This window comes from Balaenoptera physalus (assembly GCF_965194825.1).
Source record: "Balaenoptera physalus genome assembly, chromosome: 7".
Classification (NCBI taxonomy): Eukaryota; Metazoa; Chordata; class Mammalia; order Artiodactyla; family Balaenopteridae; genus Balaenoptera; species Balaenoptera physalus.
The window spans coordinates 104,427,770-104,452,416 of record NC_138886.1 but is presented as its reverse complement, the minus strand read 5'-3'; the positions used below and the strand labels follow the sequence as shown (position 1 = coordinate 104,452,416).

General features: G+C 44.6%; 1 protein-coding gene across 1 annotated transcript in view; it reads right to left on the bottom strand.

The window, feature by feature from the left end:
• Positions 1 to 20,116, bottom strand: part of SHC3 (SHC adaptor protein 3) — a 160,383-nt gene extending 140,267 nt beyond the window's left edge. The window contains 1 exon segment of the mRNA XM_082471281.1: positions 12,168 to 20,116. Within this exon segment, the coding sequence (XP_082327407.1) occupies positions 12,168 to 12,623 (456 nt within the window). The 5' untranslated portion in view covers positions 12,624 to 20,116.
• Between the last annotated feature and the right edge of the window lie 4,531 nt (positions 20,117 to 24,647).

Sequence of the window (24,647 nt, the reverse complement as noted above, 5' to 3'; positions counted from 1 at the left end):
CGGACTTAAGGACACAGACGTAGAGAACGGACTTAAGGACACAGGGAGGGGGAAGCGCAAGCTGGGATAAAGTGAGAGAGTGGCATGGACATATATACACTACCAAACGTAAAATAGATAGTTAGTGGGAAGCAGCCACATAGCACAGGGAGATCAGCTCAGTGCTTTGTGACCACCTAGAGGGGTGGGATAGGGAGGGTGGGAGGGAGACACAAGAGGGAAGAGATATGGGGATATATGTATATGTATAGCTGATTCACTTTGTTATAAAGCAGAAACTAACACCATTGTAAAGCAATTATATTCCAATAAAGATGTTAAAAAAATTAAAAATTTTTTAAAAATTTAAAAACTAAAAAAGTCACCTTCACCAATAGAATTGATTACTGTACTCTAGGTCCCATGAATGTAATAAGAAAAGAAAAGGTTAATATTAGCTAAAACTTATTGTACACACAGGCAAAAATATTTGCCCAAATGGAAAGATTCATGTAGAAGAATGTTCATTATTTTACAATCTGTGATAAATTGTAAACTATCTACATGTCTAACAATAGGGAACTGACTGAATAAGTATTAGCACCTCCTTGTATATGAATATTAAGCAAATGCCAAAAAGAATGAAGCAGAATTATGGGTACTAATATTGAAAGATTTCCAAAGCATATTAAATGAAAAGAGCAAGTCACAGAACTATGTATGTAGAATACTTTGCTTTGTGAAACAGAAAAGAAAAAGAAAAGATAAAAGAAAGGAAGAAAAAGAAGTGTGTATGTGTGTGTCTGTAAATATAAATAACAGGTGATGGTGATTACCTCTGAAAGGAAGAAAATTAGAAGGGAAAGCAGCTGAAGGGAAACTTTGAAACATCTAAGTAAGACTATATTATATTTTTTAGCCAATTTAAAAAGAGTCTTTCCCAAAGCAATCATCTGAAGACCAGTTAGTTTATTGTAATAATCACAGAAAGAAATGGTGAAGGCATGAATCAGGACAAAAGGAAAGGAAAAGAAGATTTGAAACCCTGTTGAGCAGAAACAATAGTTTAGTGACTGAAAAGATGTAATGAGTTTAGGAAAAGGAGGTATTCAAGGATGGCGATGAGGTCCCGAGTTTGGGAAGCAGGTGAGCGGTGACACCATTAACTGAGGAACAGAATGTAGGTGGGAAAGGTCATGAATTCAGTTTGAGACCTGTTTCATTTAAGAGGCCATGAAACAGTGGATGGGCACGTTGCATGGTCAGTAAGCAATACAGACTTGGGCCCAATGTATGCCACTGCCCTTTGACACATGACACTGGTCCAAGCCACCGTCACCCCTCCTAATTGTCTCCCAACTGGCTCTACTTTAATTTCTGCCTTTCCAATCTGTTCTCCACACAGAAGATAGAATAATCTTTCAGAAAATCTCCAGTGGTTTCCCACTGCACTTGCCTGGTGCTGGCCACCTCCTGGGTACCCTCCCCCTGACTCAATACACTAATTACATTGGATACTGTCAGTTTCTATCTCCTCCTAGAATGCAACACACACACATGGACACACACACTCATGCACAAAAACATCTGCACACCACTCCCATCCATTTTCCTGGGTATCTAGGGCTCCACTTCCGTATCACCTCCTCAGAGAAGCCAGTCTTGATTTCTGTATCCTCACTACCAATGTGATCTCCTGGTATTTTCTCTCATCTGTCTCTACTACTGGCACTGAAAGAGCAGGAAGCATGCTTATTTAATCACCTCTTTATCCCCAACTCCTAGCACAGGGCTACCCCAGAATGGCAATTCAATAAACACTAGTTGAATGAAATAATTGGTTAGTATATTGATGGAGGAATAAATTAATAAGTAGAGGGTAAGACTGTTCACAAATAATCAGGAATAAGAAAAAGTAAAGAGGAACCTGCACGGCAGATGCCGGAGGTCTGGGAGAAAGGTTGTGAGGTGACAGCACCAAGTGAAAAGGAGTTTTTGATTTTATAATTAGGGGGTCACCGAGGAACCTTTTCCAGACACTGTCCGCGGATCGGGAGAAGCCAACTGTCTCATGTTGGTGTGAATTAGATGAGAGAAAGTGAAATGAGGAAGGAGGGGGTGGGAGAGGGAAGAAGGGATGCTTGGAGGGGAAGCTGTTTAAGGTACAAGAAGCCTAAGGACGAGGTCCACAAAAATAAGTTACATTTTTTTAAAGGTAATACTCAAAACTCATCACTTGCTAATCATTGTGTGACATGTTACTATCGTCCACACCCTTGAAGTTAAGACTCTGCAAAGCTGTGTTACTGCACGTCATTTTCCACGTCCCAGCGGCAGCAGGGTATAACTATTTATACCACAAGAATTGGCGAACCCTATAAATCATGACGTTTTTGTCTGCAAAGCCAGGTGTTAACGTTTCCCAGCATACCCCTGCCCTGGGAGCCTTAACCAACAGATAGCACAGGAATGAGGGCTGGGGCAGGGGGAGGCGGGGGGTATTTGCAATAAAAGAACAGGAGTTTGTGGGCCACACTGGAACATCAGAATTCCCCCTCCTGGCCATCATTTGATGACTTTTATTTTCTTCTCCCATGTAAGTAAATAAGTCACTCTGTAAACAAGGTTATTATCTATTACAGGAGTTGCTACTTCCAGCGAAAAAATCACAGCTCAGTCCTTTAGATCGTACAGCCACCGCCGCCTCACAAATAACCATCCATAAAATAGCAGTGTCTCCAGCTCAGAGACCAGGAGGAGAGTCTGCAGGGGGGCGGTCCTGAAGGAGTGAGACCAGTGGGACCAGTGAACTTGTTACGACCTCTGGTGATGACGTTAGCTGTGACACCATCATTCATCAGGTGCAGGAGGCCATTCCAGCCTCCATTCTGGGCAAGTATACAAACCACAGACACACACTATTACCACTGGTCCTATAAAGACCTATTTCACAGCTCTTCTGGTGAGCAGGGGTCATAGTTCATCTGTCTCATATTCCAGGACCTTAGTTTGAGGGTTAGGCTTGAGGAATTTTTAAAGGTGTCTCCATTTGGTGCCCATAGAAATGGCAAAGAAACCTGAGACTCTTCCAGGTGGGTTATTTTGTCATTTCTTACCCTCGTCTCCATTCTTCCAGAGAATATTAATCTCCTTAAGTGTTTGGGTCAGCTAGTGGCCACTCTAGATGAGACTCCAAAAGTTTGTGTACAGCCTGTGATGGTAAATTTCACGTGTTAACTTGGCTGGGCCACTGGGTGCCCAGATACGTGATCAAAGATGATTCTGGGTGTTTCCGTGAGGGTGTTTTTGGATGACTTTAGCATTCAGATGGATAGACTGAGTAAAGCAGACTGCTCTTCCTAATGTGGGTGGGCCTCATCGAATCAACTGAAGGACTGAATAGAACAAAAGACTGACCCTCCTGGGAAAAGAGGGAATTCCTCCTACCTGATGGCCTTCAAGCTGGGATAATGGCTTTTTCCTGCCTTTGGACTCAAACTGAAACACTGGCTCTTCCTGGGTCTCAAGGCTGCTGACTCACCCTGCAGACTTCTCAGCCTCCATAATCACAGGCACCAGCGCCTCATCACGAATCTCCTTCTATATATATGCACATCCTATTGGTCCTCTTTCTCTGGAGACCCTGGACTAATCCACTACTATAAAAGCAATTTGGGAGAAAACCTGTTCCTAAAAGGATCATCTGGTTGCTAGAGGAGAACCCACCCGGGCCAGGAAGTAGGGTGGTCCAGGGGAGCCTGAGCAGGGTGGGTGTGGAGGTACAGCTCCTACCCCACCCCCTGGGGGTGCCCATCAGAGGCGTCTCCTGAATCCCAATATCATCACCTCTGAAGGAGAAATCACAGAGGCTGGCCCACCTCCTCTGCCTCGGGGACCACAGAGTCGAATGCAGGGATGTTCCAGTGCCTGTGACCCTGACCGCGCTCTGCCAGACTTGGAACCGCTATTAAGCCTAACCCTGCAACTTACTCATCAGAACCATGAGTTCTGTCAGTGCTGATGTGGGAGCGCCCCCAGCTCTGCAGGATTCAGGAAGCAGGGGAGGGGTGCCGATGGCTGTGAGCTGACACCTGTAGAAGCTGGCTGCCGGGTACCTTAGATCATTTCTCTTTTTTTTAATGTTGATATGTTTTGTATGTCGTATGTATGTTTGAAAATTTCCACAGCAAACGTCTACATTTTATAAAGAAAGGTTTACAAAAGAACCAGGTGAGTGACATCACAAGAGTGACATCTCTGCTGCCAGCAAAAGAAGGTGGCCGTTCAGTGTCTGCCTTTCGAGTCCATGACCGTGTTTCTCTGGGGGCCCTGGGGCCCATCTGAAGACAGGTCCCAGCCTCCGGAGGCTGCCTTTCTCTGCCTGTCCCTCTCATCATTCCTGCCTTTTAGAAATAATTCAGTGTTGGGGGAAGCGGGCTGTGGGGACTTCTGCTTGAACAGGCCTCTGCTCAGGAAGATCAGAGGGTCCAAACTGAGGTCTGGAGGGAAAGGAAGTGAGATGGACGTGCCAAATCCTAGGAGGTAAAGGGCTCTTCAGGATCCGACATGGTGCAGCCCAGTGGTCCCAGCAGGACCAGGCTGTGTGCATACACTGCGTCCACCTCCAGGAGGACTGGTGTGTCGTGAAAGGGGCTGGCTCTTCCACACAAAGAACACTCAAAACAGTGATGTTTTCATTGTTTTCTCCTAAGAAGTAAAAGCGTTGTTACTCCCTCTTTGGGGGAAAGTACAAAGGACCCCGATTTTATAGTGTTTATGCTGAAAACCAGGCTAGGGCTAGTTTTCCATCAACAGAGCTAGAACTGTGTTGTGGTTTTTCAAGATGTTTTTAAACAGAAGGTTTCTACATGGGCAAATGGTGTTAGAAATGCTGAATATTTGCAAAGCAAAAAGCAGTAGGATTGAACCTGGTCTGTCAGTCCCTCTAGAATGCCAAACAATTATATTTACTGGAATTTGATAAAATAAAGTTTGTCAGAAGGATCCCAGCAGAGAGCACTACTGGTGTGAAGCTGGGTGAAAGTCAAGTTCCGCTGAGTTTGCAGGTTTGGTACAAGTTTAAATTCTTAAAATTTGGAAAGAAATCTTTGCTGCTTTTTCTGCCCATTCAGTAGACAGAAGTGAGGAAACGCTCTTCTGAGGGGCGTTCACTTTAGGAAAACTACACATTTCAAATGACACACTAGGATGGCTTCTAGTCTAAAGTAAGCAGCCAGCGTTGGGAATTCCCTGGCGGTCCAGTGGTTAAAATTCCACGTTTCCACTGCAGGGGGCGCTGGTTCGATCCCTGGTGGGGGAAGTAAGATCCCACCTGCTGCGGCCAATAAATAAATAAATAAATAAATATAAATAAAGTAAGCAGCATCGTAACAACAAGCTCTTTGAACATTCTTTCTCAGAAAGCCTTGGCTTTGAGGGGTTTCAGATATTCTGATGCTGCTGGGCATCAGGAACACCAGTGATAAGGTGAGGTCCCAGCCCCTCAGCTCTCCCTTCTCTGCAGCTTCTCCTCCGGCATCCAGGTTTCCCTACAGCTCCCGCAGGAGATGAGATCATGGCTAGAAACCCAGATCTCCGCTGGAAGGTGGTGGAACTTGCCAGACCTCTCTTGTCGAGAGGCAAGGCAAGTCTGAGCCCAGAATCCGAGGGCCAAAGACCATGGATGCCCTGAGCTGCCATCATCTGCCAGAGCAAGAGCAGAGGCTGATCCGAGCCTGAGGCACCGCACAGAGTCAAGAAGAGGATGCAAGGGGATGCCAGCTCCCCAAGAAGAGCAGCAACTGGTCCCCTCCTCCCAGGCATATCAGGGGTGCCCACGGCACCTGTCCACCAAGGTGAAGAGCACAGCGTTGCCTGAACCATGGAAACTCAGTCTTTGGCCTGGCATCTTGCTGGAATCCAGTGGTTCTCATGGAGATTCCTGGCCCCCCCACCCTCCAAGTTTAACTAGTGCCGTTCTGTTTGTTTTAGGGAAACCTCGCCAATCCTAGTGCTGGGAGGCACAGACTGACACACAGCAGCATGCCACCCTGGTAGGGGGGAGGGAAGAGGCGAAACCACATGGGGACAGAATGATTTGTTGCTCCTTTACCTCAACTGAAAATCAATACTTAAGAATTTGCAGGACCAAAAGCAACTTGTAAGATTATTGTATGATTACACACCCACACACACACACCCCCCATGGTCAGCATCCATCCTGTTGTGCACTTACACACACACACACACACACACACACACACACACACACACAGAGTTAACATTCACCTACTCAGTAGGGCATTCTTACACTTAATGCCTCCCACCATAAAGACATTCTTTATCCACTGCATATTGTAGATTTTTTACGCTAAAATTCTAGTTTTTTTCTTGGCCTTTACCCAGGAAATATGCACAACTGATCATTTCTTTCCATTTCATCTGAAACTATCTTATTTCTTTTTTTTATTTATAACATCTTCATTGGAGTATAATTGCTTTACAACGGTGTGTTAGTTTCTGCTGTATAACAAAGTGAATCAGCTCTACGTATACATATAATCCCCATATCCCCTCCCTCTTGCGTCTCCCTCCCACCCTCCCTATGCCACCCCTCTAGGTGGTCACAAGCACCGAGCTGACCTCCCTGTGCTATGCGGCTGCTTCCCACTAGCTATCTATTTTACGTTTGGTAGTGTATATATGTCCATGCCACTCTCTCACTTCCTCCCAGCTTACCCTACCCCCTCCCTGTGTCCTCAAGTCCATTCTCTACGTCTGTGTCTTTATTCCTGTCCTGCCCCTAGGTTCTTCAAAACCATTTTTTTCTTTAGATTCCATACACGTGTGTTAGCATATGGTATTTGTTTTTCTGTTTCTGACTTACTTCACTCTGTATGACAGACCCTAGGTTCATCCACCTCACTACAAATAACTCAATTTCGTGAAACCGTCTTATTTCTAAATTAAGTAATTCCATTTAGCTTCATTTGCCCTTGGGTATTTTCATTTAAAATGCTGAATCCTCATTGTGCTTCTCTCTGAACCCCACAAAACTTTCTGGGCAGCAGCACCATGGGGTCTGGCCCTGGCCCGGAGAAGCACACCCTGATACGCGGTGCAGCCCAGAAGCCCCGTTCTTCCAGATGCATGAGGTGCAGGAGCAAGGGACTGCCCCAGCCATGACACCCGCCTCCTCCCCTATGCCACAGGGGCCTGGCCGAGCACAACCCGCCCTCTACTTCCTGCGGCCCCATGGAAAGGTCCAGAGAGGCGGGCTGTCCTCTTGAGCTCCACACTCTGAGGTGGCCAAGTGGATCTGGGGTCCCAGTGTCCAGGCGCCCCCAGACCCTCCACGTCCAGGACACGTCCCTGTTGGGAGACACGACACCAAGCAAGGGGCTGCAGGCTTCACACAGCCTTCAGGATGAGACTGTTGGCTGGAAAGCCAGCCTCTTACATGTTTTACGTGTTTGCTGCCCAAGCGTCCCATTACCGCTATTTTGCTTCAGTGATATTTATCATGTATTCCCCAAAAACGTGACATATATTCAAAGATAGAACAGAGTGGTAGCGTAGAAGAGCAAGAAGTCTACTCTTTGTGAGGTTAAAGTTTCATCAAACGCTTATCTTTTGGAATTATTTTCTCTTAAACATGAATATAAACGTGATGAATGACATAATCAGGTATTTCTGGAAATAAAACATTTACTATTTTCTAACGACCCTGTCCAAAGTCATTACAAGTTGTCTACTGTATGTGTGTGTGTGTGTGTGTGTGTGTGTGTGGTGTATGTGTGATGTGGTGTGTGTGTGTGTGTATATGTGGGGGGATGGGGTATGTGTGTGTGTGTGTGTGTTTGTATGTATATGTGTGGTGTGTGTGTGTATATGTGGGGGGACGGGGTATGTATGTGTGTGTGTGTGTATGTGGGGAGGTGGGCTATGTATGTGTGTATGTGTGGTGTGTGTGGTGTATGTGTGATGTAGTGTATATGTGCACACACACATTTAATGCCTCTGTTACACTTGTGTCACATAAAAAAAGAGATGTCCAGATCAAATTGGCAATTTTGTCTATTAATCTCAAAAGAGTTTCTTAAACTGTTTTTCAAATGATTTAGACAATTTACATGTAAGCCACCCATTTATGAGATTTTTCAACAATTTTAAGAAAAAAATCAACTTTTAAAGTTGTATTCTACATCAAGGAACAATTTTTTAATCTAGAATTAAAACAAAATTCAATCAATCTCACCATAATGATATATCATGGTTATACTTGAAATAGCTTTGTTGATGACAGTTTAATATGACCGTAGCTCACAGTTATCAAAAGAACACAATGTTAAGAAAAAAGTTTAGATATTTTTGCTAAGAAAAAGATTTAAAATATTTTTAAAGACAGTGAAAAAAATACCAACTGAGAATAAATTTTAGAGTACAGTTAATAAAGACCATCTATAAAAAGCACTAGAACATTTATAAATAAAATGAATAATTTATACCACCCTAAATATCATCAGATTCTCAAATGGGAGAAACAAAATATTTTTTAAAGAGCTCTTGTAAAAACAAGGCTTCATTCCAAAAGAAAAACAATCCAGCATACCAGGAAATAATTCAGTAGTTCTCTGTTAAAATCTCCTGTAAACAGCTCGTATCATAGAGCTATTGTCAGTAAAAATATAACGCTCTTTGCAGACCAAAACCTCAGCTGTTTGAGGGAGGCATCACGGGATTTATGGACACATAACCTACTTTCTCACTGTGTTGCTGGTGATCAGCAAACACTTGGGCCTCTTGATTCTTGCCATGGGCACTCAGGTCAGTCCTAAATGTGGTCACTTTTATCCTGTTTGGAGTCTGTGGCGTGATGTGCTGTAAAGAGAGCCCTTCTTTTGGGGAACACCCCCAGGGCTGCCAGCTAACCCAGGTGCCTCCCACACAGTATTGCCTTCCGCTGCTGGGGGGCGGGCGGTGTCAAGGCTGAACCTCAAGTCCACGCTTGTCTTCAAATGGCTCCTCCACCTCAGCCAGTGCCTATTCTTAAGAACTGACTCCCAACTGTTCATGTCTATCTTCCCTTTCTAAACTGTTCTCTCTGTGGATCTGCAGGTGGAACACTCAAATAGTGCCTTTGGGGACCTGCTAAAGACTCCTATCAGCCCCCATGGGCACTCAGCCTCCTCGCCAGCTTGGACTTTTAGGCAATAGAATTTGAAAGTGGGCAGCAGCGTAATCAACACTTGTCTGTGTTTCTCTAGGCCTTTCAAGTTCAAATTTAAAATAGTTTTAAAATAGAATTGTAATGAAAATATTCATTGCTCTTTGCTGTTATGATTTTCCTTTTCTGTCTATAAAGGGCATATTTTCTTGTTCTTTCCCTTTTGTGTCACCAAAAGAAAAAACCCAGAGTCAGGCATACTTAGGCAGGTACAAAGGTGCTGCCAGTGGGGTCTCCTCATGTAAATAAATACAAACCTGGAGGCTGCCTGGACTCTTCCTCATCTGCATAACCTCATGCTGCTATTAAAAGCAGATTCAAGTGAAGGCATGAAGGACAAATTAAATACGCTCTGAGCTTGGAATTCTACTGCTGCTCAGGTACTTCTATTTTTAAATTTTAAATCCTTCATTAATTAATATTACAACCTGCTGTTCAAATAGTTTGATGTTTCCTAATTGATCAAACCCAGCCAGACTTCGGGATTTTACAATTTCCACTTTCATGTAAGTAGATTACGTTAAAATATTTTTGAAGAATAAATCTGTGTGCAATATCTTAATATTGTCTGTAGGTAAGTATTTCTATGAGGCAGGAAATCTATAATTATGCAGCAGAAGAATCTTCCAGGAAACTGGAAAACATTTGGGGGTTTTCCTTAATTTAGAAACACATTTAAATCAAAGAGAATAAGAAGTTCTCTCCCAAACCCTAAGCCTTTAGATTTTGCAGCTGACTTACAGGCATGTTATAAAGATTGCCCCTTTCTATCTACCAGAGATCTTTTAAAGTAAGGATACCAATAAAACTATTTACAAATCAGCAAATAATACCAAATTAAGTTTTTTTCAGTTTTGTGATTTTTCAAGAGAATAAGTTCATGGTTCTAAACTCAACATGGGCAATTCAGAAATGTGCACCAACAGAGGGCCACGTGATATTGTGACTCAAATGTGCACAGAAGAAATTGTCCTTTAGTGTCTGTTCTCCTTTGCTGTGTGATTTCAAACTTCTCCAGGGAAGCCTGAGCTTCCTATGTTGCCGCCATTCACCACTGAAGATGGACCAGACCACAGCAAGGGGCACTGACTGGCCGTACTATATGCCCCCAGGTCACTACAATCTCATGGCACAACAATGTGACCTGAAATCCAGAAGGTTCTGGGCAGACCCAGCCTTCTGCCTATTTGAGTGTTGCTGCTACTGCTGCGGGGTGTGTCACAACCTAATGGCCCAGCAAAGCAGACTAGTTTTAGTTGCTCATCATTCTTCAGCCACAACTGACATTTAGAACTGGATGTCTGCCTTCATCCTTCAAAAAGCAAGAGTAAAGCCCTAACCAAAGTGAATGATTTCTTTTTTTTTAAGGAAAACTTTAAAGGCATAAGTTTGAAAATTCTCCCTCCACTTGGAAACTACCCTCTATGTTCAACATGACAGGTATAAAAAGCTTTGCCAACATCCGTCTATTTCAAACGTAGGCTGTTTTTTTCTTTAGATAGCAATTATACTAATATGCCACGTAATATACTCTGGCATCACCTCTTCACCTCAGAGTTGTCAGGAATTTTTGTTTGGTTTTGTTTTTTCTTTTTTTCTTTTTGTTTTTGGCTCCTGGTTATATAATTTAAAGAAGAAATACAAGAAGAATATTCTTTTTCTTTTATAATAAACTCAACCTGCTGTGCATACTTTATGCTGATCTTCATCCCTTTTGTAAAATATATTATTAATCCATTTTCAGAAGGTAAGAATGAAGATGAAATTAAAAAGCAGCTTCAAAAGGAGAAAAGGCTCATGTTTAATACTAATGATCACATTCCTTTGTCGGTACTTTTTAGATAGTTAAAGATAATCCACAAAGTTAACTGTTTCCTTTAATATTTGGTTCAAAATTACCAAGATACAACATTTTGCCTGGGGATGTGATCTGTAGAATTTTTAAACTGGATCTGTAGCCAGTATGTATTGACTAGATGGCCTGCAGTTTTCTCAATGACAACACTGTGGAGACAGAGTTTGAGTCTCATTTCTTTTTAAACAAAAAGCCATGCCTTGGAGTGACCAGTCTGAAATAATGTAGTTTTGACCCCTTCCCCCTGTCTGTAGGCTATCTGCCCAGCTGGAGAGCGCTGTGGTGGTTCTCTACTGCCAGGAGGACATGATAAGCATGTGGCAGGCCAGTTGAATGCGGCTGAGTATTTGTTCTTTAAATATCATAGAATACTTGCATAAGGGAAGAATTTTGTGGACTACATCCGGCGTGATTGTATAATTCCTTGTGTTGGAGGAAAAAAATCTCCTTTCCAGCCTGAGGCTCAGCTCTCTTTAGCCTATTTAAATGGAAGACTACAGTCCCCAAGGAAAAACAGTCCCAAATTCTCCTTCTGCTGCTGTTAACCGAAACAGTTAGGTATGGAATGAAAGGCAGACACTAAAGAAAACCTTGCTGGATAAGAAAGTACAACCCATCTGGTACAAAGCAAGGCCAGTACTTGGCCTGCACTGCAAGGAGCTGGAAATTCTTGCTGTGGCAGAAATGAAACCACCTACCCTGCCGCCTGGGGCAGACACAGCAGAAGTAGTGACACCACCTGCCTTTCTCATCGCAGGGGCTGCCCAGTTCCTCCAAGTATGTTCACTGTACCCTAGGTAGGCCTGATGCACAGTTTCCAAGGATAGTGGTCCATGCCGAGAGGGGTACTGGCCGGACACATGGCAAAGCGAGGTGGCAAAGGCATGCCAAAGGAGCGGAGCCAAGGGAAACCAGGACAGAGTGAGGTCACCGATTTCAAACCATCTCCCAATGGATGCGCAACGGGCGCTTTTGCTGTGCCGGGTCCCCGCAGCCAGGCGAGCTGACTGCGAAGGAGTGCGCACCTCCCGGCCTCCAAGGCGACCCACTGTGCCGGACGCCCCTGCGCCCGGGCTTTCCCACCCGGCAGCCCGCGCCCGCACCCACCTTGACGACGTAGGTGACTCCGGCCCCCTGCACCTGGTCGCTAGCGTGCGGGGCGCGGGGCGGCGGCTCGTCGCCGGGTCGGCCCTTCCTGACGGCGCGCATGGCCGGGGCGCGGGGGCCGGGGGGCGCGCTGCCGTCCGGGGCGGCCAGGCTGGGCGCGCTGCAGCTGCCCGAGAGCCGCGCGCCCGCCCGCTCCCTGGCCGCCGACAGGCCGCGGAGGCCCGAGCTGGAGAGTTTCAGGTGGGACACCTTGTGGAGCAGGTGGCCCAGGCTGCCCGGCCCATCGTCGGGCGCCCTGCGCAGCGCGTCTCCGGACACCAGGTAGGGAGCCGCCGCCGGGGCCGCGCGCGCCGCCGAGACCTTGCCACCGCCGCTCACCGACAGGTTGTGCAGAAGGTCATCGACCGATGTCACCGAGTCATTCCTGAAGCGATTGTACTTGGTGCGTGGAAGCATGCCCCTCCGTGGGCTCGCCGCATCCGCCCGGGCGCTGCAGGTGCCGGCCCCGGCGCGGGCTGCCGCGCATAGCAGGCGAGCCGCGGTCCCCGGGGCGGGACGGAGCGGCCGGGACAGCCGGCTGGGGGGCGCGAGCAGCGGCGCCGGTCTACCACCGCTAACACCCCGCACGGCCACGGCCGCGCAGCCCCGGCCCCGGACTCGGCTGCTGAGGGCGGCACGTTTGCTTTGCAAAAGTCATAGTTTCCTCTGATGAGCGCCCAGCTGCTTGGGGCTGCTCACAGCAAAAGCATGACTCACTCTGAGAGGAGACCCTTCTCAACAAAGGCTCGGTGAGCACTGCAAATCACTTCCTGTAGCAAAAAAAAAAAAAAAAAAGAAAGAAAAAAAGAAGAAAAAACCACATACACCCACTGACAGCACGCTAGAGCCAATCAATTCTCAAATTTCCTTTCTCTACCTTCCCAGATATTTCCTTCCAACCTTTGGTTTTTCACCTCCCCATCCCCCGACCCCCCTCAGCATTTGTGCCAGAGGTAAATCCAGTTCCTTCAGATGATCAGATGAACTTTCTGAAACCCATTATTCTATGCTAGGGTTTTTTTTTCTTCCCTGTTCAGCCCATCTGTGTGAGCCTGGAAAAGTGTCTGACGGCGCAGCGTTAAAATGTGACGAAGGATTTTTAAGAATAAGATCTTCAGCGGATCCTCATGAATTCTGATTTGGAAAGCAGCAGGAATTGTTAAATAGCCAAAAAAAAAAAGAAGAAGAAGAAGAAGGGGAAAGATTCACTCCCAGGTGAACATAAAATATCAATTTCCAGGGTATTTTTTCTTTTCAAATCAACAGAGCAGCCATGACAAGTGCCCTTGTGGCAATGCAGTTCCTAAAAAAACAACAACAACAAAAAATCTGCATAGGAACTTCTGCCCAGAGCCAGTGAGGGTCTCTTCCCTGCTAATTTACAGCAGTCTTTCTCAGCCAGGGTTAAGTTGAAAACCCACTTCCGAAAAAGAAGAGTGCTTCTTTGATGAATGGCAACAAGCTCCAGAAATCCATTCCAAAAAGGGGGCTGTGCTTGAAGCTTTATTCCAACTGAATGTGCTCAAGCTCTGGAAAAATGCCTAAGAAACGCTACAAATACATTTCAATATCCCTTTAGTTGCTGCTTGCAACCCTGCAGTAAGGAAGAAAAAAAAATGCAGCTGCTCTCATTACACATCAAATCCGCAGAAAAACGCCTTATCTTCAAGAGTCAGACACGGGCTGCAAGTGAAAAACACAGGCCTCCTTCCTGTCAGGCAGAACAGAGCATTGCCCCCCACACACACACCCAGGTCTGCAGAGGCGCAAACCCACTGACCCCTGTCACCATGGGCTCTGCCGGTCTTCATTGTCTATTGAGAGAAGCTGCCGACACAGTGAAACGCTCCCTGTCCAAGTTTCCCGGCTACTTCTGTGCCTAAAATGAATTTACCTCTAGCATGTTATCAGGTCACCCTGAGTCTTCTCACACCCACGACTAGACATGTGACACTTGAGGCACCAAGCCTTGAAGAGCTTTATGGAACAAGGTGTAAGGAGGGCCCCTGATGGCGGGCCAGGTGAGGCCCGCTGCGGGGAAGCAGGAGCGCAGAGGAGCGGCGGCCCCCCTCCCAGGGCTGCAGGCCTAGCCGAGCAGCCGCATGGCACTCATTTTTTTCCTTCCCCTTGCTGGCATAGCAACAGCAAATGCACACCCCAGAGATGATGGTGATGGTTATCCAAGTCCCCCCAAATCTAAAGCAAAACTGCCCTATCATTCCCAAACCGTGATCTTCATTAGAAGCAGACAAAAACAGCAAAATGTGAATGAAATGCTGTTTGTGTGAATGAAAGGGCTAGCGAGCGAGCCAGCGTTTCTGTGAATGAAGCAGGGCCTTGCAGCCGGCGCCAGGCAATCCCCTGGTTCCAGCGGCCTCAGCCAATGAGCATCCGCCCTGATGACTCATTCAACAAAAGCTTGCTCAATAGTGGAAGATTCCATTTCAATCAAAGGCGGGATCTTTCATCCAACGGCAGTGTGGGAAAAAAAAAAAAAAAACAGCCAGCCTGATTACAAAGATGCAGGGAGGAAGGAGACCGCTGTTACGAAGAGAAGAAAAACTAGTTTTTCCAAGGAAATTCAAGAACCATTGGATAGGTATGAGTGTGAACAGGATTGCCCTCTTGGAAGTGAGCTGTGCCCTAAAACTTTCATTCAGCCATTCATTTACATCAGGAGCAACCATGAATGTGCCATTCTGTTCAGCATTTATTATGAATGTACAGTGAATGCACATTCAAGCCTAGGCTCCTCGCCCTTGATTCTTTTTGTGAAAGGAGTATAGAACAGGCATGCACGTTCTGAGTCTCCAAGGAGGAAAAAAAAAAAAAAAAAAGCTACACGGTTAACCCTTTAGCCAACAGGAGACTTTTATTTCTTTTGTTATGATGAAGCAAGTAAAGGGAAATTGACCATTTTAAAATGTAAATAGCAATATAAATTTACCACATGTAAGAAGATACATAATCTAAGAGTGTGATTAGTATTTTAAGAATACAATAGTACAGTAAAACCTCACTTATCAGGAAGATGGTATCAGCATTTTGGAACGTAGGAGAAAAGCAGAAAGACAATCAATCCCAAAGGCTTCTTAGCACCAAAATAGAAGCTGCAAGCCCAGCCAAGAAGCACCCCCCACCCCCGCCCCGCTTCCCTGGACAGCCTTGTGGGCCCTCACTGGCGGCTGTTACTGCTTATTTTAGACATTATCCCAAAAGCCCGAGTATTGAGTTTACCAGCCTGTGACTACATAAAGATGGATGATGGATGAAATTTTCATAGTCTGGTGACACAGACAAAAACAGAAAAAAAGGAAACCATTATTAAGGCAGCCTCAAGAAAGCCAGGCAGCCTTTCCAGAATATTTCAGTTTTTCTTTTTAAATCTATTCATTAAAAAGCGTATTGATTTTCTATTGCTGCCATAACCACAAAATCAGTGGTTTAAAACAACACAAATTTGTTATCTCCTGGTGCTGTAGGTCAGAAGTCCAAAATGGCTTACATGGGGATAAAGTCAAGATGTGGGCAGGGCTCACGCCTTTTGGAGTTTCTGGAGAAGAATCCTTCTCCTTGCCTTCTCCTGCTTCTAGAGACTGTCCAAACAGGTATTCCTGAGGACGGGCCATAAGCTGGGCCCTGGGGAGTGTGGCTTTGCCCCATAGAAGGTTTCTTTCTAGCAAGAGAGGCAGAAAATTGAAAATTAATATTATAATGCAGTATGCTATGTAAATGTTTTAATATGTGTGAGATATAAAAACTATCCAGAGGGGACCATGCTGAGCTTGGCCTAAGGATGTCAGGGGTGACTTCAGTGGGGAGATGACCCCCAAGCAGAGTTTTGAGGGACTGCTGGGATCTTCCAGGTAGGCTGAGGGGAAAAGGTACTTTGGGAGGAGATGCTGTGTGGGGAACAGCTCAAGGCTTGAGCGGGCTCAGGATTTCCAGAATCCTGTGTAGATCGGTTGGGCTGATGCGGAGTGTTGGGAAGCCAGGCCACTAAGAAGGCTGGACCTGGAGGGTCTAGGAATATCTGGTAACTTCCTCAAGATGCTCAAGCAGACCTGCAGTGGCTTGAGAGGGGTGACACAGTCAGGTTTGCATTTTATGTGGACACCTTGACAGTGATGCAGGGTGGCTCTGGGGAGCTGTTCACAGATGGGGTCTTAAAGGAAGGTCAGAACAGTGCTCTGGAAAGGAGACAGTAAAACAACCTGGATGACAGGGATGGGTGAGGGAAAGTGGGGCAGGTTGGCTTGTCTGGAGGCAAAGTTGAGATGGAGTTTGGGGGGGTGCAAGATGCGTTAGGGATCAACCTCCACGGAAGGCAGGAGGAAGCTGCAGGATTGGGCAGGGGGAGAAGCGGGACTTTGTGAAGCCACATATGCCCCAGCCTGATGGCCCCCCAACTGAGGGTCCCCCTAGGGTCTGCAGGGCCCCCCCTCGCTCCCTCACTCCTCACTCCCTCAACTGCCCCAAGAGTAATGGCCTCCAGCCAAGCAGCTTCTGCAACTGAGCCCCTGAAGGAGTGGGCAGTGGAAACTACCTGCTCACCACAGCCTGGCAGCCAGGCAGGAGCCGGCTGTGGAGGAGTCTGATCAGGGGCCGCTCCATCTCCCCTGGAGAGGAATGCAGAGCAAAGGCTATAATTCTGACTTGGATGGTGAGCCTGAGTGAGTCTCATCTATTAAGATAAAGAGCACAGGTGGCGGAGGAAAAGGTAAGGGCTCGGTTCTGAATGCATGTGAGTAGTGGCGCTTCCATGGAGAGCTGTCCAGAGCTGAGGAGCAGTCAGGGCTGGAGGTTGAAACTTAAAAGTCATAGGCGTGCAGGTAATGTTGAGTCTCCGGAGACTGGTGCAAACTTAGGCAGGAAGAACAAAAAGGAGGGATTCCCAAGGAAATGCCAGACTTCCCGCATGGGAGCTGAGAAAAAATGATCAGGAGTTGGAGGATACATATGGAAACCTAACTTGATGGATGCCATGTGTCTTAGTTGGGATTTCTATAACAAAATACCATAGACTGGGCAGCTTTAATAATAAACATTTATTTCTCACAGTTCTGGAAGCTGATCGAATCTCCAGCAGATTTGTGTCTGGTGAGGACCTACTTCCTGATTCATAGAGTGCCACCCTGAGTCCTCACATGGTGGAAGGGGCAAAGGAGTTCTCTGAGGTGCCTTTTATAAAAACACTAATCCCACTCGTAAGGGCTCCATCCTCATGACCTACTCACCTCCCAAACCCCAACCTCCATATACCATCACACTGGAGGTCAGGTTTCCACATATGCATTTGTGGGGCACAAATGTTGTTTTCAAGAGAAAATCAGTGATGGTTAATAAGAGCAGCAGTGGCAGTCATAACTGCTTTGAGCATCCCCGTGTGCCAAGTGATGCACACCCGTCATCTCCTTCAATCCCGTGACCTTGACATAGAGTTTACATCCCATTCTGCACAGAAAGAAACAGAGGATCAGAGGGGTTATGAGATGTGCCCACGCCACATAGGGTTAGGAACTGGCCATTCTGTCTGACTCCAAACCCATGTTTATGACCACAGCCTCAGAGAGCTCAAGTAAAGACCTGCTGAGAATCACCTACGGAGGCGGTGATTACCCACCACAACACCTTAGCAGGGAAATGGAGGGACTGCCACTTAGGTCACAGGATGGTGCCAACCGAATGGGAGATGATGAAATGTATGAAAAACAATCGTACTTTTCAGAAGACTAAGCGCAACAAAAGGGAAGATATAGGGCAATGGTTGGAAATACAGCAGGGAGTATAGAACAGGTGATTGAAGAGTTATGGGCATGTTTAGAGTAAAGGTGAGGGCTTTAGAGTAGAACAGAATGGGAGAAATGGAGATCCAGGGAAGGGAGGGTCAAGAGGATAGGTGGAGCTATCACCCTAGAAAGGATGGTGGGGAGAGGGAGGAATGGGGGAGCAGATCATTTGGGGTTGAGTAGGAAACAGGTGGTTTCAAGGAGGAGGCCTTAGTGAAGAAATATTTTCAGAGATGGTGTTAAGGAAGTCCAAAGGATGGTGACTGTGGACAAGGAATGTACCAGTTCTATAAGCATCAAGCTATTAGCCACTGCAGCTACCCAACTGTGCACCCTAAGGGGAATTCAAGTTGGAGAAAAACAGGAAACATTCTGTGCCTTGGATAGTTAAAATGCATATATCAAGGAACAAGTTCAATGAACCCAGATTCTTGCACCTTCAAAAACATAGAAAAGCGCTAAAATCATTAAGCTGAGATGTCTGTTTTTTGTGATTAGCAGTAATCTTCTGATGTTTGACTACATTTTTTTTTTAACAGCAAAAAACTCATATATATCCTGGCTCCTCCCTTACCTCTTCAGAACAATTTCTTCAGAGCTATCTGAGAGGCTGTCTCCTGGGTATAGTCCTCAATAAGACTTCCAAATAAAATTTAACTTGCAGCTTGTAGGTTGTGCATTTTTCTTCAGTCAATATAACACACCACGGATTCCTAAGAGCCAGAAGACATTCTCATCTTTAGGGCTGAAGGAATGGGAAGACAACTGAATTTCTGGAGCCAGTGGAATTCCAGCTGGAACTTTGGAGGTAGGGCCGCCAGAAGGAGTTATAGTTTTGGAGGAATAAAGTTGCTGACAGAGAGGTAGAACCAATGTTGCAGAGGGAACAGAGATTAAATACCCCAGCTTCTCTCTCCCCAGTCTCTGACATCCTGTTATTGCCTCTTATTAGCCAAACTCATGGGAAGCCAGAGGTCCAAGGAGAATGGTAATGGGGAGTGAGGGGGCAGCCTCCCAGGCACAGAGCAGGCTGGGCAGGGTAAAGGGAGGTGGACCACAGCCATCACCGTGAGGATAAATCTGTCTGTGACCATGGTAAGAAGCCAAAAGATTTTTATACCTAATGTGGATGTTACACCTGATTTCCTCTGTAACACAAAAGGCAAGATTGTAGTTAAAAAGTAAGAGGGGTCCATTTAAGTATGGAAACTGAGGTGAGAATGAACACTTAGAGTGCCTGCTGAGAGGAACAGAAGACGCTACTGAGGAAGAGCGATGGTATCCCTGCACAGCGTTATGAACCCACCATGACTCTGTGGTGTCCCTGAGGGCAGAGGAGTGATTTTTTCTAAAGGGTTCATCTGCCAACATATAGCTGGAAGATAGTAGATCATTAGGTAGAGTGTTCATTCGAGGATGCAGGCAGAGGAGGAAAGGAGAGGAGAAGGCAGGCTAGCAAGAGTGGGACATGGGCTGTGGGGAGAAGAAGGACAGAGATGGAAGTGGCCATGGAAGGAGTATCGAATGCAGCACAGTGGCATTGAGGAGGAGGAGCACTGGGGAGGTGACAGCCTGGATCCTTTGTGATGCAAATCTGAGGGAAGTGGCAGGGAGCAGAAGGTCCCTAATGGTGCCCCTGAGGCAGAGGAGCAGCCTCACAGGTCCCTGGATGTAGGAATGTCTGTGGTATAGGAATCCTCTGTAACAGGCCACCTGATGGCGAGAAACCTGGGTGCTGAAAACTGGGTGTTCCAATGGTTCAGCACCGAGGATAGTTTCTTTTTAAAAATTTAATTTTGTTTTTTAAAACTCAGGCATAGTTGATTAACAATAGTATATAAGTTTCAGGTGTACAACATAGTGATTCACAATTTTTAAAAATTATACTCCATTTATAGTTATTATAAAATGTTGACTATGTTCCCTGTGCTGTACAATATATCCTTGTACCTTATTTATTTATTTATTTATTTTAATTAATTAATTTATTTATTTTTGGCTGTGTTGGGTCTTCGTTTCTGTGCGAGGGCTTTCTCTAGTTGCGGCAAGCGGGGGCCACTCTTCATCGTGGTGCGCGGGCCTCTCGCTATCGTGGCCTCTCTTGTTGCGGAGCACAGGCTCACGGGCCTGTGTAGTTGTGGCTCACGGGCCTAGTTGCTCCATGGCATGTGGGATCTTCCCAGACCAGGGCTCTAACCCATGTCCCCTGCATCAGCAGGCAGATTCTCAACCACTGCGCCACCAGGGAAGCCCCCCTTATTTATTTTATATCTAGTAGTTTGTATCTCTTAATCCCCTACTCCTATCTTGCCCCACCCACCCTTTCCTCTCCCCACTGGTAACCACTAGTTTGTTCTCTATATCTGTGAGTCTGTTTCTTTTTTGTTATATTCACTAGTTGGTTTTATTTTTTAGTTTCCACATAAAAGTGATAACATACAGTATTTGTCTTTCCCTCTCTGACTTATTTCACTAAGCATAATACCCTCCAGATCCATCCAAGTTGTTGCAAATGGCAAAATTTTATTCATTTTTATGGCTGAGTAATATTCCATTTTGTGTGTATGTTTGTGTGTGTGTATATATACATATATATATATATGTATATATATATATATATATATATATATATATATATATATATATATACACATCTGTTGATGGACACTTAGGTTGCTTCCATATCTTGGCTATTGTAAATAATGCTGCCATGAACATTGGGGATGCATGTATCTTTTCAAATTAGTGTTTTTGTTTTCTTTGGCTAGATACCCAGGAGTACAATTGCTAGATCATATGGCAGTTCTATTTTTAGTTTTTTGAGGAATCTCCGTACTGTTCTCCACAGTGGCTGACTAATTTACATGCCCACCAACAGTGCACAAGGGTTTCCTTTTCTCCACATCCTTGCCAACACTTGTTATTTGTTGTCTTTTTGATAATAGACATTCTGGCAGGTGTGAGGTGATATCTCATTGTGGTTTTGATTTGAGTTTCTCTGATTAGTGATGGTGAGCATCTTCTCACGCTCCTATTGGCCATCTGTATGTCTTCTTTGGGCAAATTTCTGTTCAGATCCTCTGCCCATTTTTTAGTTGGGTTGTGTTTTTTTTTTTGATGTTGAGTTGTATGAGCTGTTTATATATTTTGGATATTAACCCCTTATCAGATACATCGTTTTCAAATATCTTCTCCCATTCAGTAGGTGGTCTTTTCATTTTATTGATAGTTTTCTTCACTGTGCAAAAGCTTTTTAGTTTGATGTAGTCCCACTTGTTTATTTTTGCTTTTGTTTCCCTTGACCAAGGAGGCATATCCAAAAAAATATTACTAAGACCAATGTCAAAGAGTTTACTGCCTATGTTTTCTTCTAGAAGTTTTATGGTTTCAGGTCTTACATTTAAGTCTTTAATCCATTTCAAATTTATTTTTGTGCATGGTATGAGAGAGTAGTCCAGTTTGATTCTTCTTCATGTAGCTGTCCAGTTTACCCAACACCATTTAAGAGGCTGTCTTTTCTCCATTGTATATTCTCACCTCCTTTTTCATAAATTAATTGCTCATATATGTGTAGGTTTATATCTGGGCTCTCGATTCTATTCCATTGATCTATGTTCAGTACCATACTGTTTTGATTACTGTAGCTTTGCAATATAGTTTGAAATCAGGGAGCCTGATACCTCCAGCTTTGTTCTTCTTTCTCAAGATTGTTTTGACTATTTTGGGTCTTTTGTATTTCCATACAAATTTTAGAATTATTTGTTCTAGTTCTGTGAAAAAATGCCATTGGTGTTTTGATAGGTATTGCTTTGGGTCTGTAGATTGCCTTGGGTAATATGGTCATTTTAACAATATTAATTGCCAATCCATGAAGATGAGATATCTTTCCATTTGTTTGTGTCATCTTCAATTTCTTTCATCAGTGTCCTATAGTTTTCCTTATATTCCTTTGTAAAATAAATTATAGCTTTTCCTGAAGAATTAAGTCATTTAGAAAAAATTTAGGAACTTCCCTGGTGGCCCAGTGGTTAAGAATCTACCTGCCAATGCTGGGGACACAGGTTTGATCCCTGGTCTGGGAAGATCCCACATGCCACAGAGCAACTAAGCCCATGTGCCACAACTAGTGAGCCTGCACTCTAGAGCCTGCGAGCCACAACTACTGAGCCCACACAACACAACCTCTGAGCCCACGTGCTGCATCTACTAAACCCCGTGTGCTCTAGGGCCCGCATGCCACAACTACTGAGACAGCATGCTGCAACTACTGAAGCCCGCATGCCTAGAGCCTGTGCTCCGCAACAAGAGAAGTCACAGCAATGAGAAACCCACACACAGCAACAAAGACCCAACACAGCCAAAAAAAACAAAAGAAAAGAAAAACTTTAGTGGATTCTATAGTCCTGTCAATTCCTTGATCATATGCATGTCTAGTTTTACATAGAAGCAATTTAATGTTTCTCTTTTTCCTCTAAAGAATCTATTTTCAGAGACAATTTGTTTTATAACATAATCTCCACAAATATATTTCATAGCTGAATAATGTTCCATGGAATTGAGAAAACATGATTCCCTTAGGCCTTCCCCATCACTGGACACTTTTGTTGTTTCTAATTTATCAGTGCCATAAACATTGCCATAATGAGAGCCTTTACACATCCAGCTTGCTTTGTATCATTGGATTAATTCTCAGTATAAATCACAGGGAAAGCAAACTTCCATAGCTCTTGATTAGTATTGCAAAGTGCCTTTCCTGAAGTCCTTTATGTTTTCAGCTCTGACAGCAGTCAGTAGGAGTAGACCTGTGTCTCTGAAACCTTTTTTTGGTTTTCATATTTGTAAATGGTTTCTCTTATTTAATAGTTGCAGGATGGTTATTCAAGGGTCTGGGCTTTTAACTGGTGGAGACAATGCCATACCTCTGCCTTCATTCTGATTGGTTGGCTCCAAACCAAAAGTGGTGAGATTTGCCCAGACCTGGAAGGGGGGCCAGGGGTGGGGGGCGGGGAGTCTGCCTGTGGACTTGAACTTGTACAGACCCTCACCCATAACTTTCCATCAAACAGAGGCCCTGCTTTGAACCTCACAGTCATCTTTCTGGACTCACAGTATTGTTTGGGCTATTTTTATTTTGGATTATTTTTGCCAGACTCTGCGTGGGTTTTTACTATAGTCAAATGTTTACCATTTTTACCTTTTTCAAAAAATATTTTAGTATATATATAATTATGTATAATATAGTTACATTGTTATATAATTATTTACATATTGTATAATATATTATGCATTATGATTTACGCATAAATATATATACTAATATACTTATATAATCTATATTGGTATAATACTGATATATATTAATTAAAAGTACTACTTCTCTTTCATATGGATATGTGCTGTGATTCATACATAATTATATATACTAATATACTTATGTAGCCTACATTTGTACAATGTTTATATATATTAATTATAGGTATTATTGCTCGTTCATATGGATGTATTATGTCTTATGATTTACACATAATTATATATACTAACATACTTATACAATCTGTTGGTATAATATTTATATATATTAATTACATGTATTATTTCTCCTTCATGTGGAGAGTCAGAAGCAACAACACTGGGGCATCAATATGCTGACACTGGTACCCTGGAAAGGCCTTCACTGTCTCAAAGGCACTTAGCAAGACTGAGAATGCAAATCCTGTAAATTTTCCCACGGCAGTCACCACGCTGTGTTCCGTAGTTTTCAGATGAGGATCCCCTGGTAGGCTCACAACCACGAACATGGCTGGCCCCATCTGGAGTTTCTGATTTAGTAGTTGTCGGTGGTTCCCAGGTGATCATCATGCTGCCCAGTTGGTTCGCACATAAACAATGCCTGCTGACCACTCAGCAGCTGTGCAAGCCAGCGATCCCCAACTGAAAACCAAACCCCTGGGCATGTTCCAGCCACAGTGCACAACAGACTGCAATGGTTCCACCTGCCAGCATCTGGGAGCATCAAGGTGGTTAACCTTGATAAGGCTGGCAAGACAAAATTCTGGCAAATTCCTGACACGAGTCTTTGAGGAGTTCAGTAGAACTCTTGGAGAACTTCACAACGTGAAATCCCTCTGCAACAGAGTTTCCAATGTTGGCTGCACACTGGAAATCTTGAGAATTTCCTAATCAAAGAAGCCAGAAATTTAAACCAAGAACCCCCCCCCCAAATAAATAATAGCTAAAACAATGGGCCAAATACTTTTCTAAGTACTTTAAATGTTCTTTCACTTTTACAAGCTCCCTAATCACATATGCACTGTCATTGACTTTTAGATGTGGGGAAACTGAGGCACAGAGAGCTTAAGTAATGGTTCACAGTCACAGGCTAGTTAGGATAGAGCCAGACCTTGGCTTCGGCAGCTCTGGTCCACCAGGCTGTTGATGACTGACCTACAGCCTTAGGAGTTAGCAACACCAGGTACCTGGGGACTTGCGTGCAAAGGAGAGGGGCTGACATAAGCAGGCATACTTGAAAGTCTTTTTAAAATTAGTCGGATCCCAGGTCTTTTCCCAACACCACACGTCCGGGCTGTAGCTTCCTGCCCACCCTGTCAAAGATAAGCTGTTTTTGCTTCGGAGAAGGTGGAGTGGAGGTGTC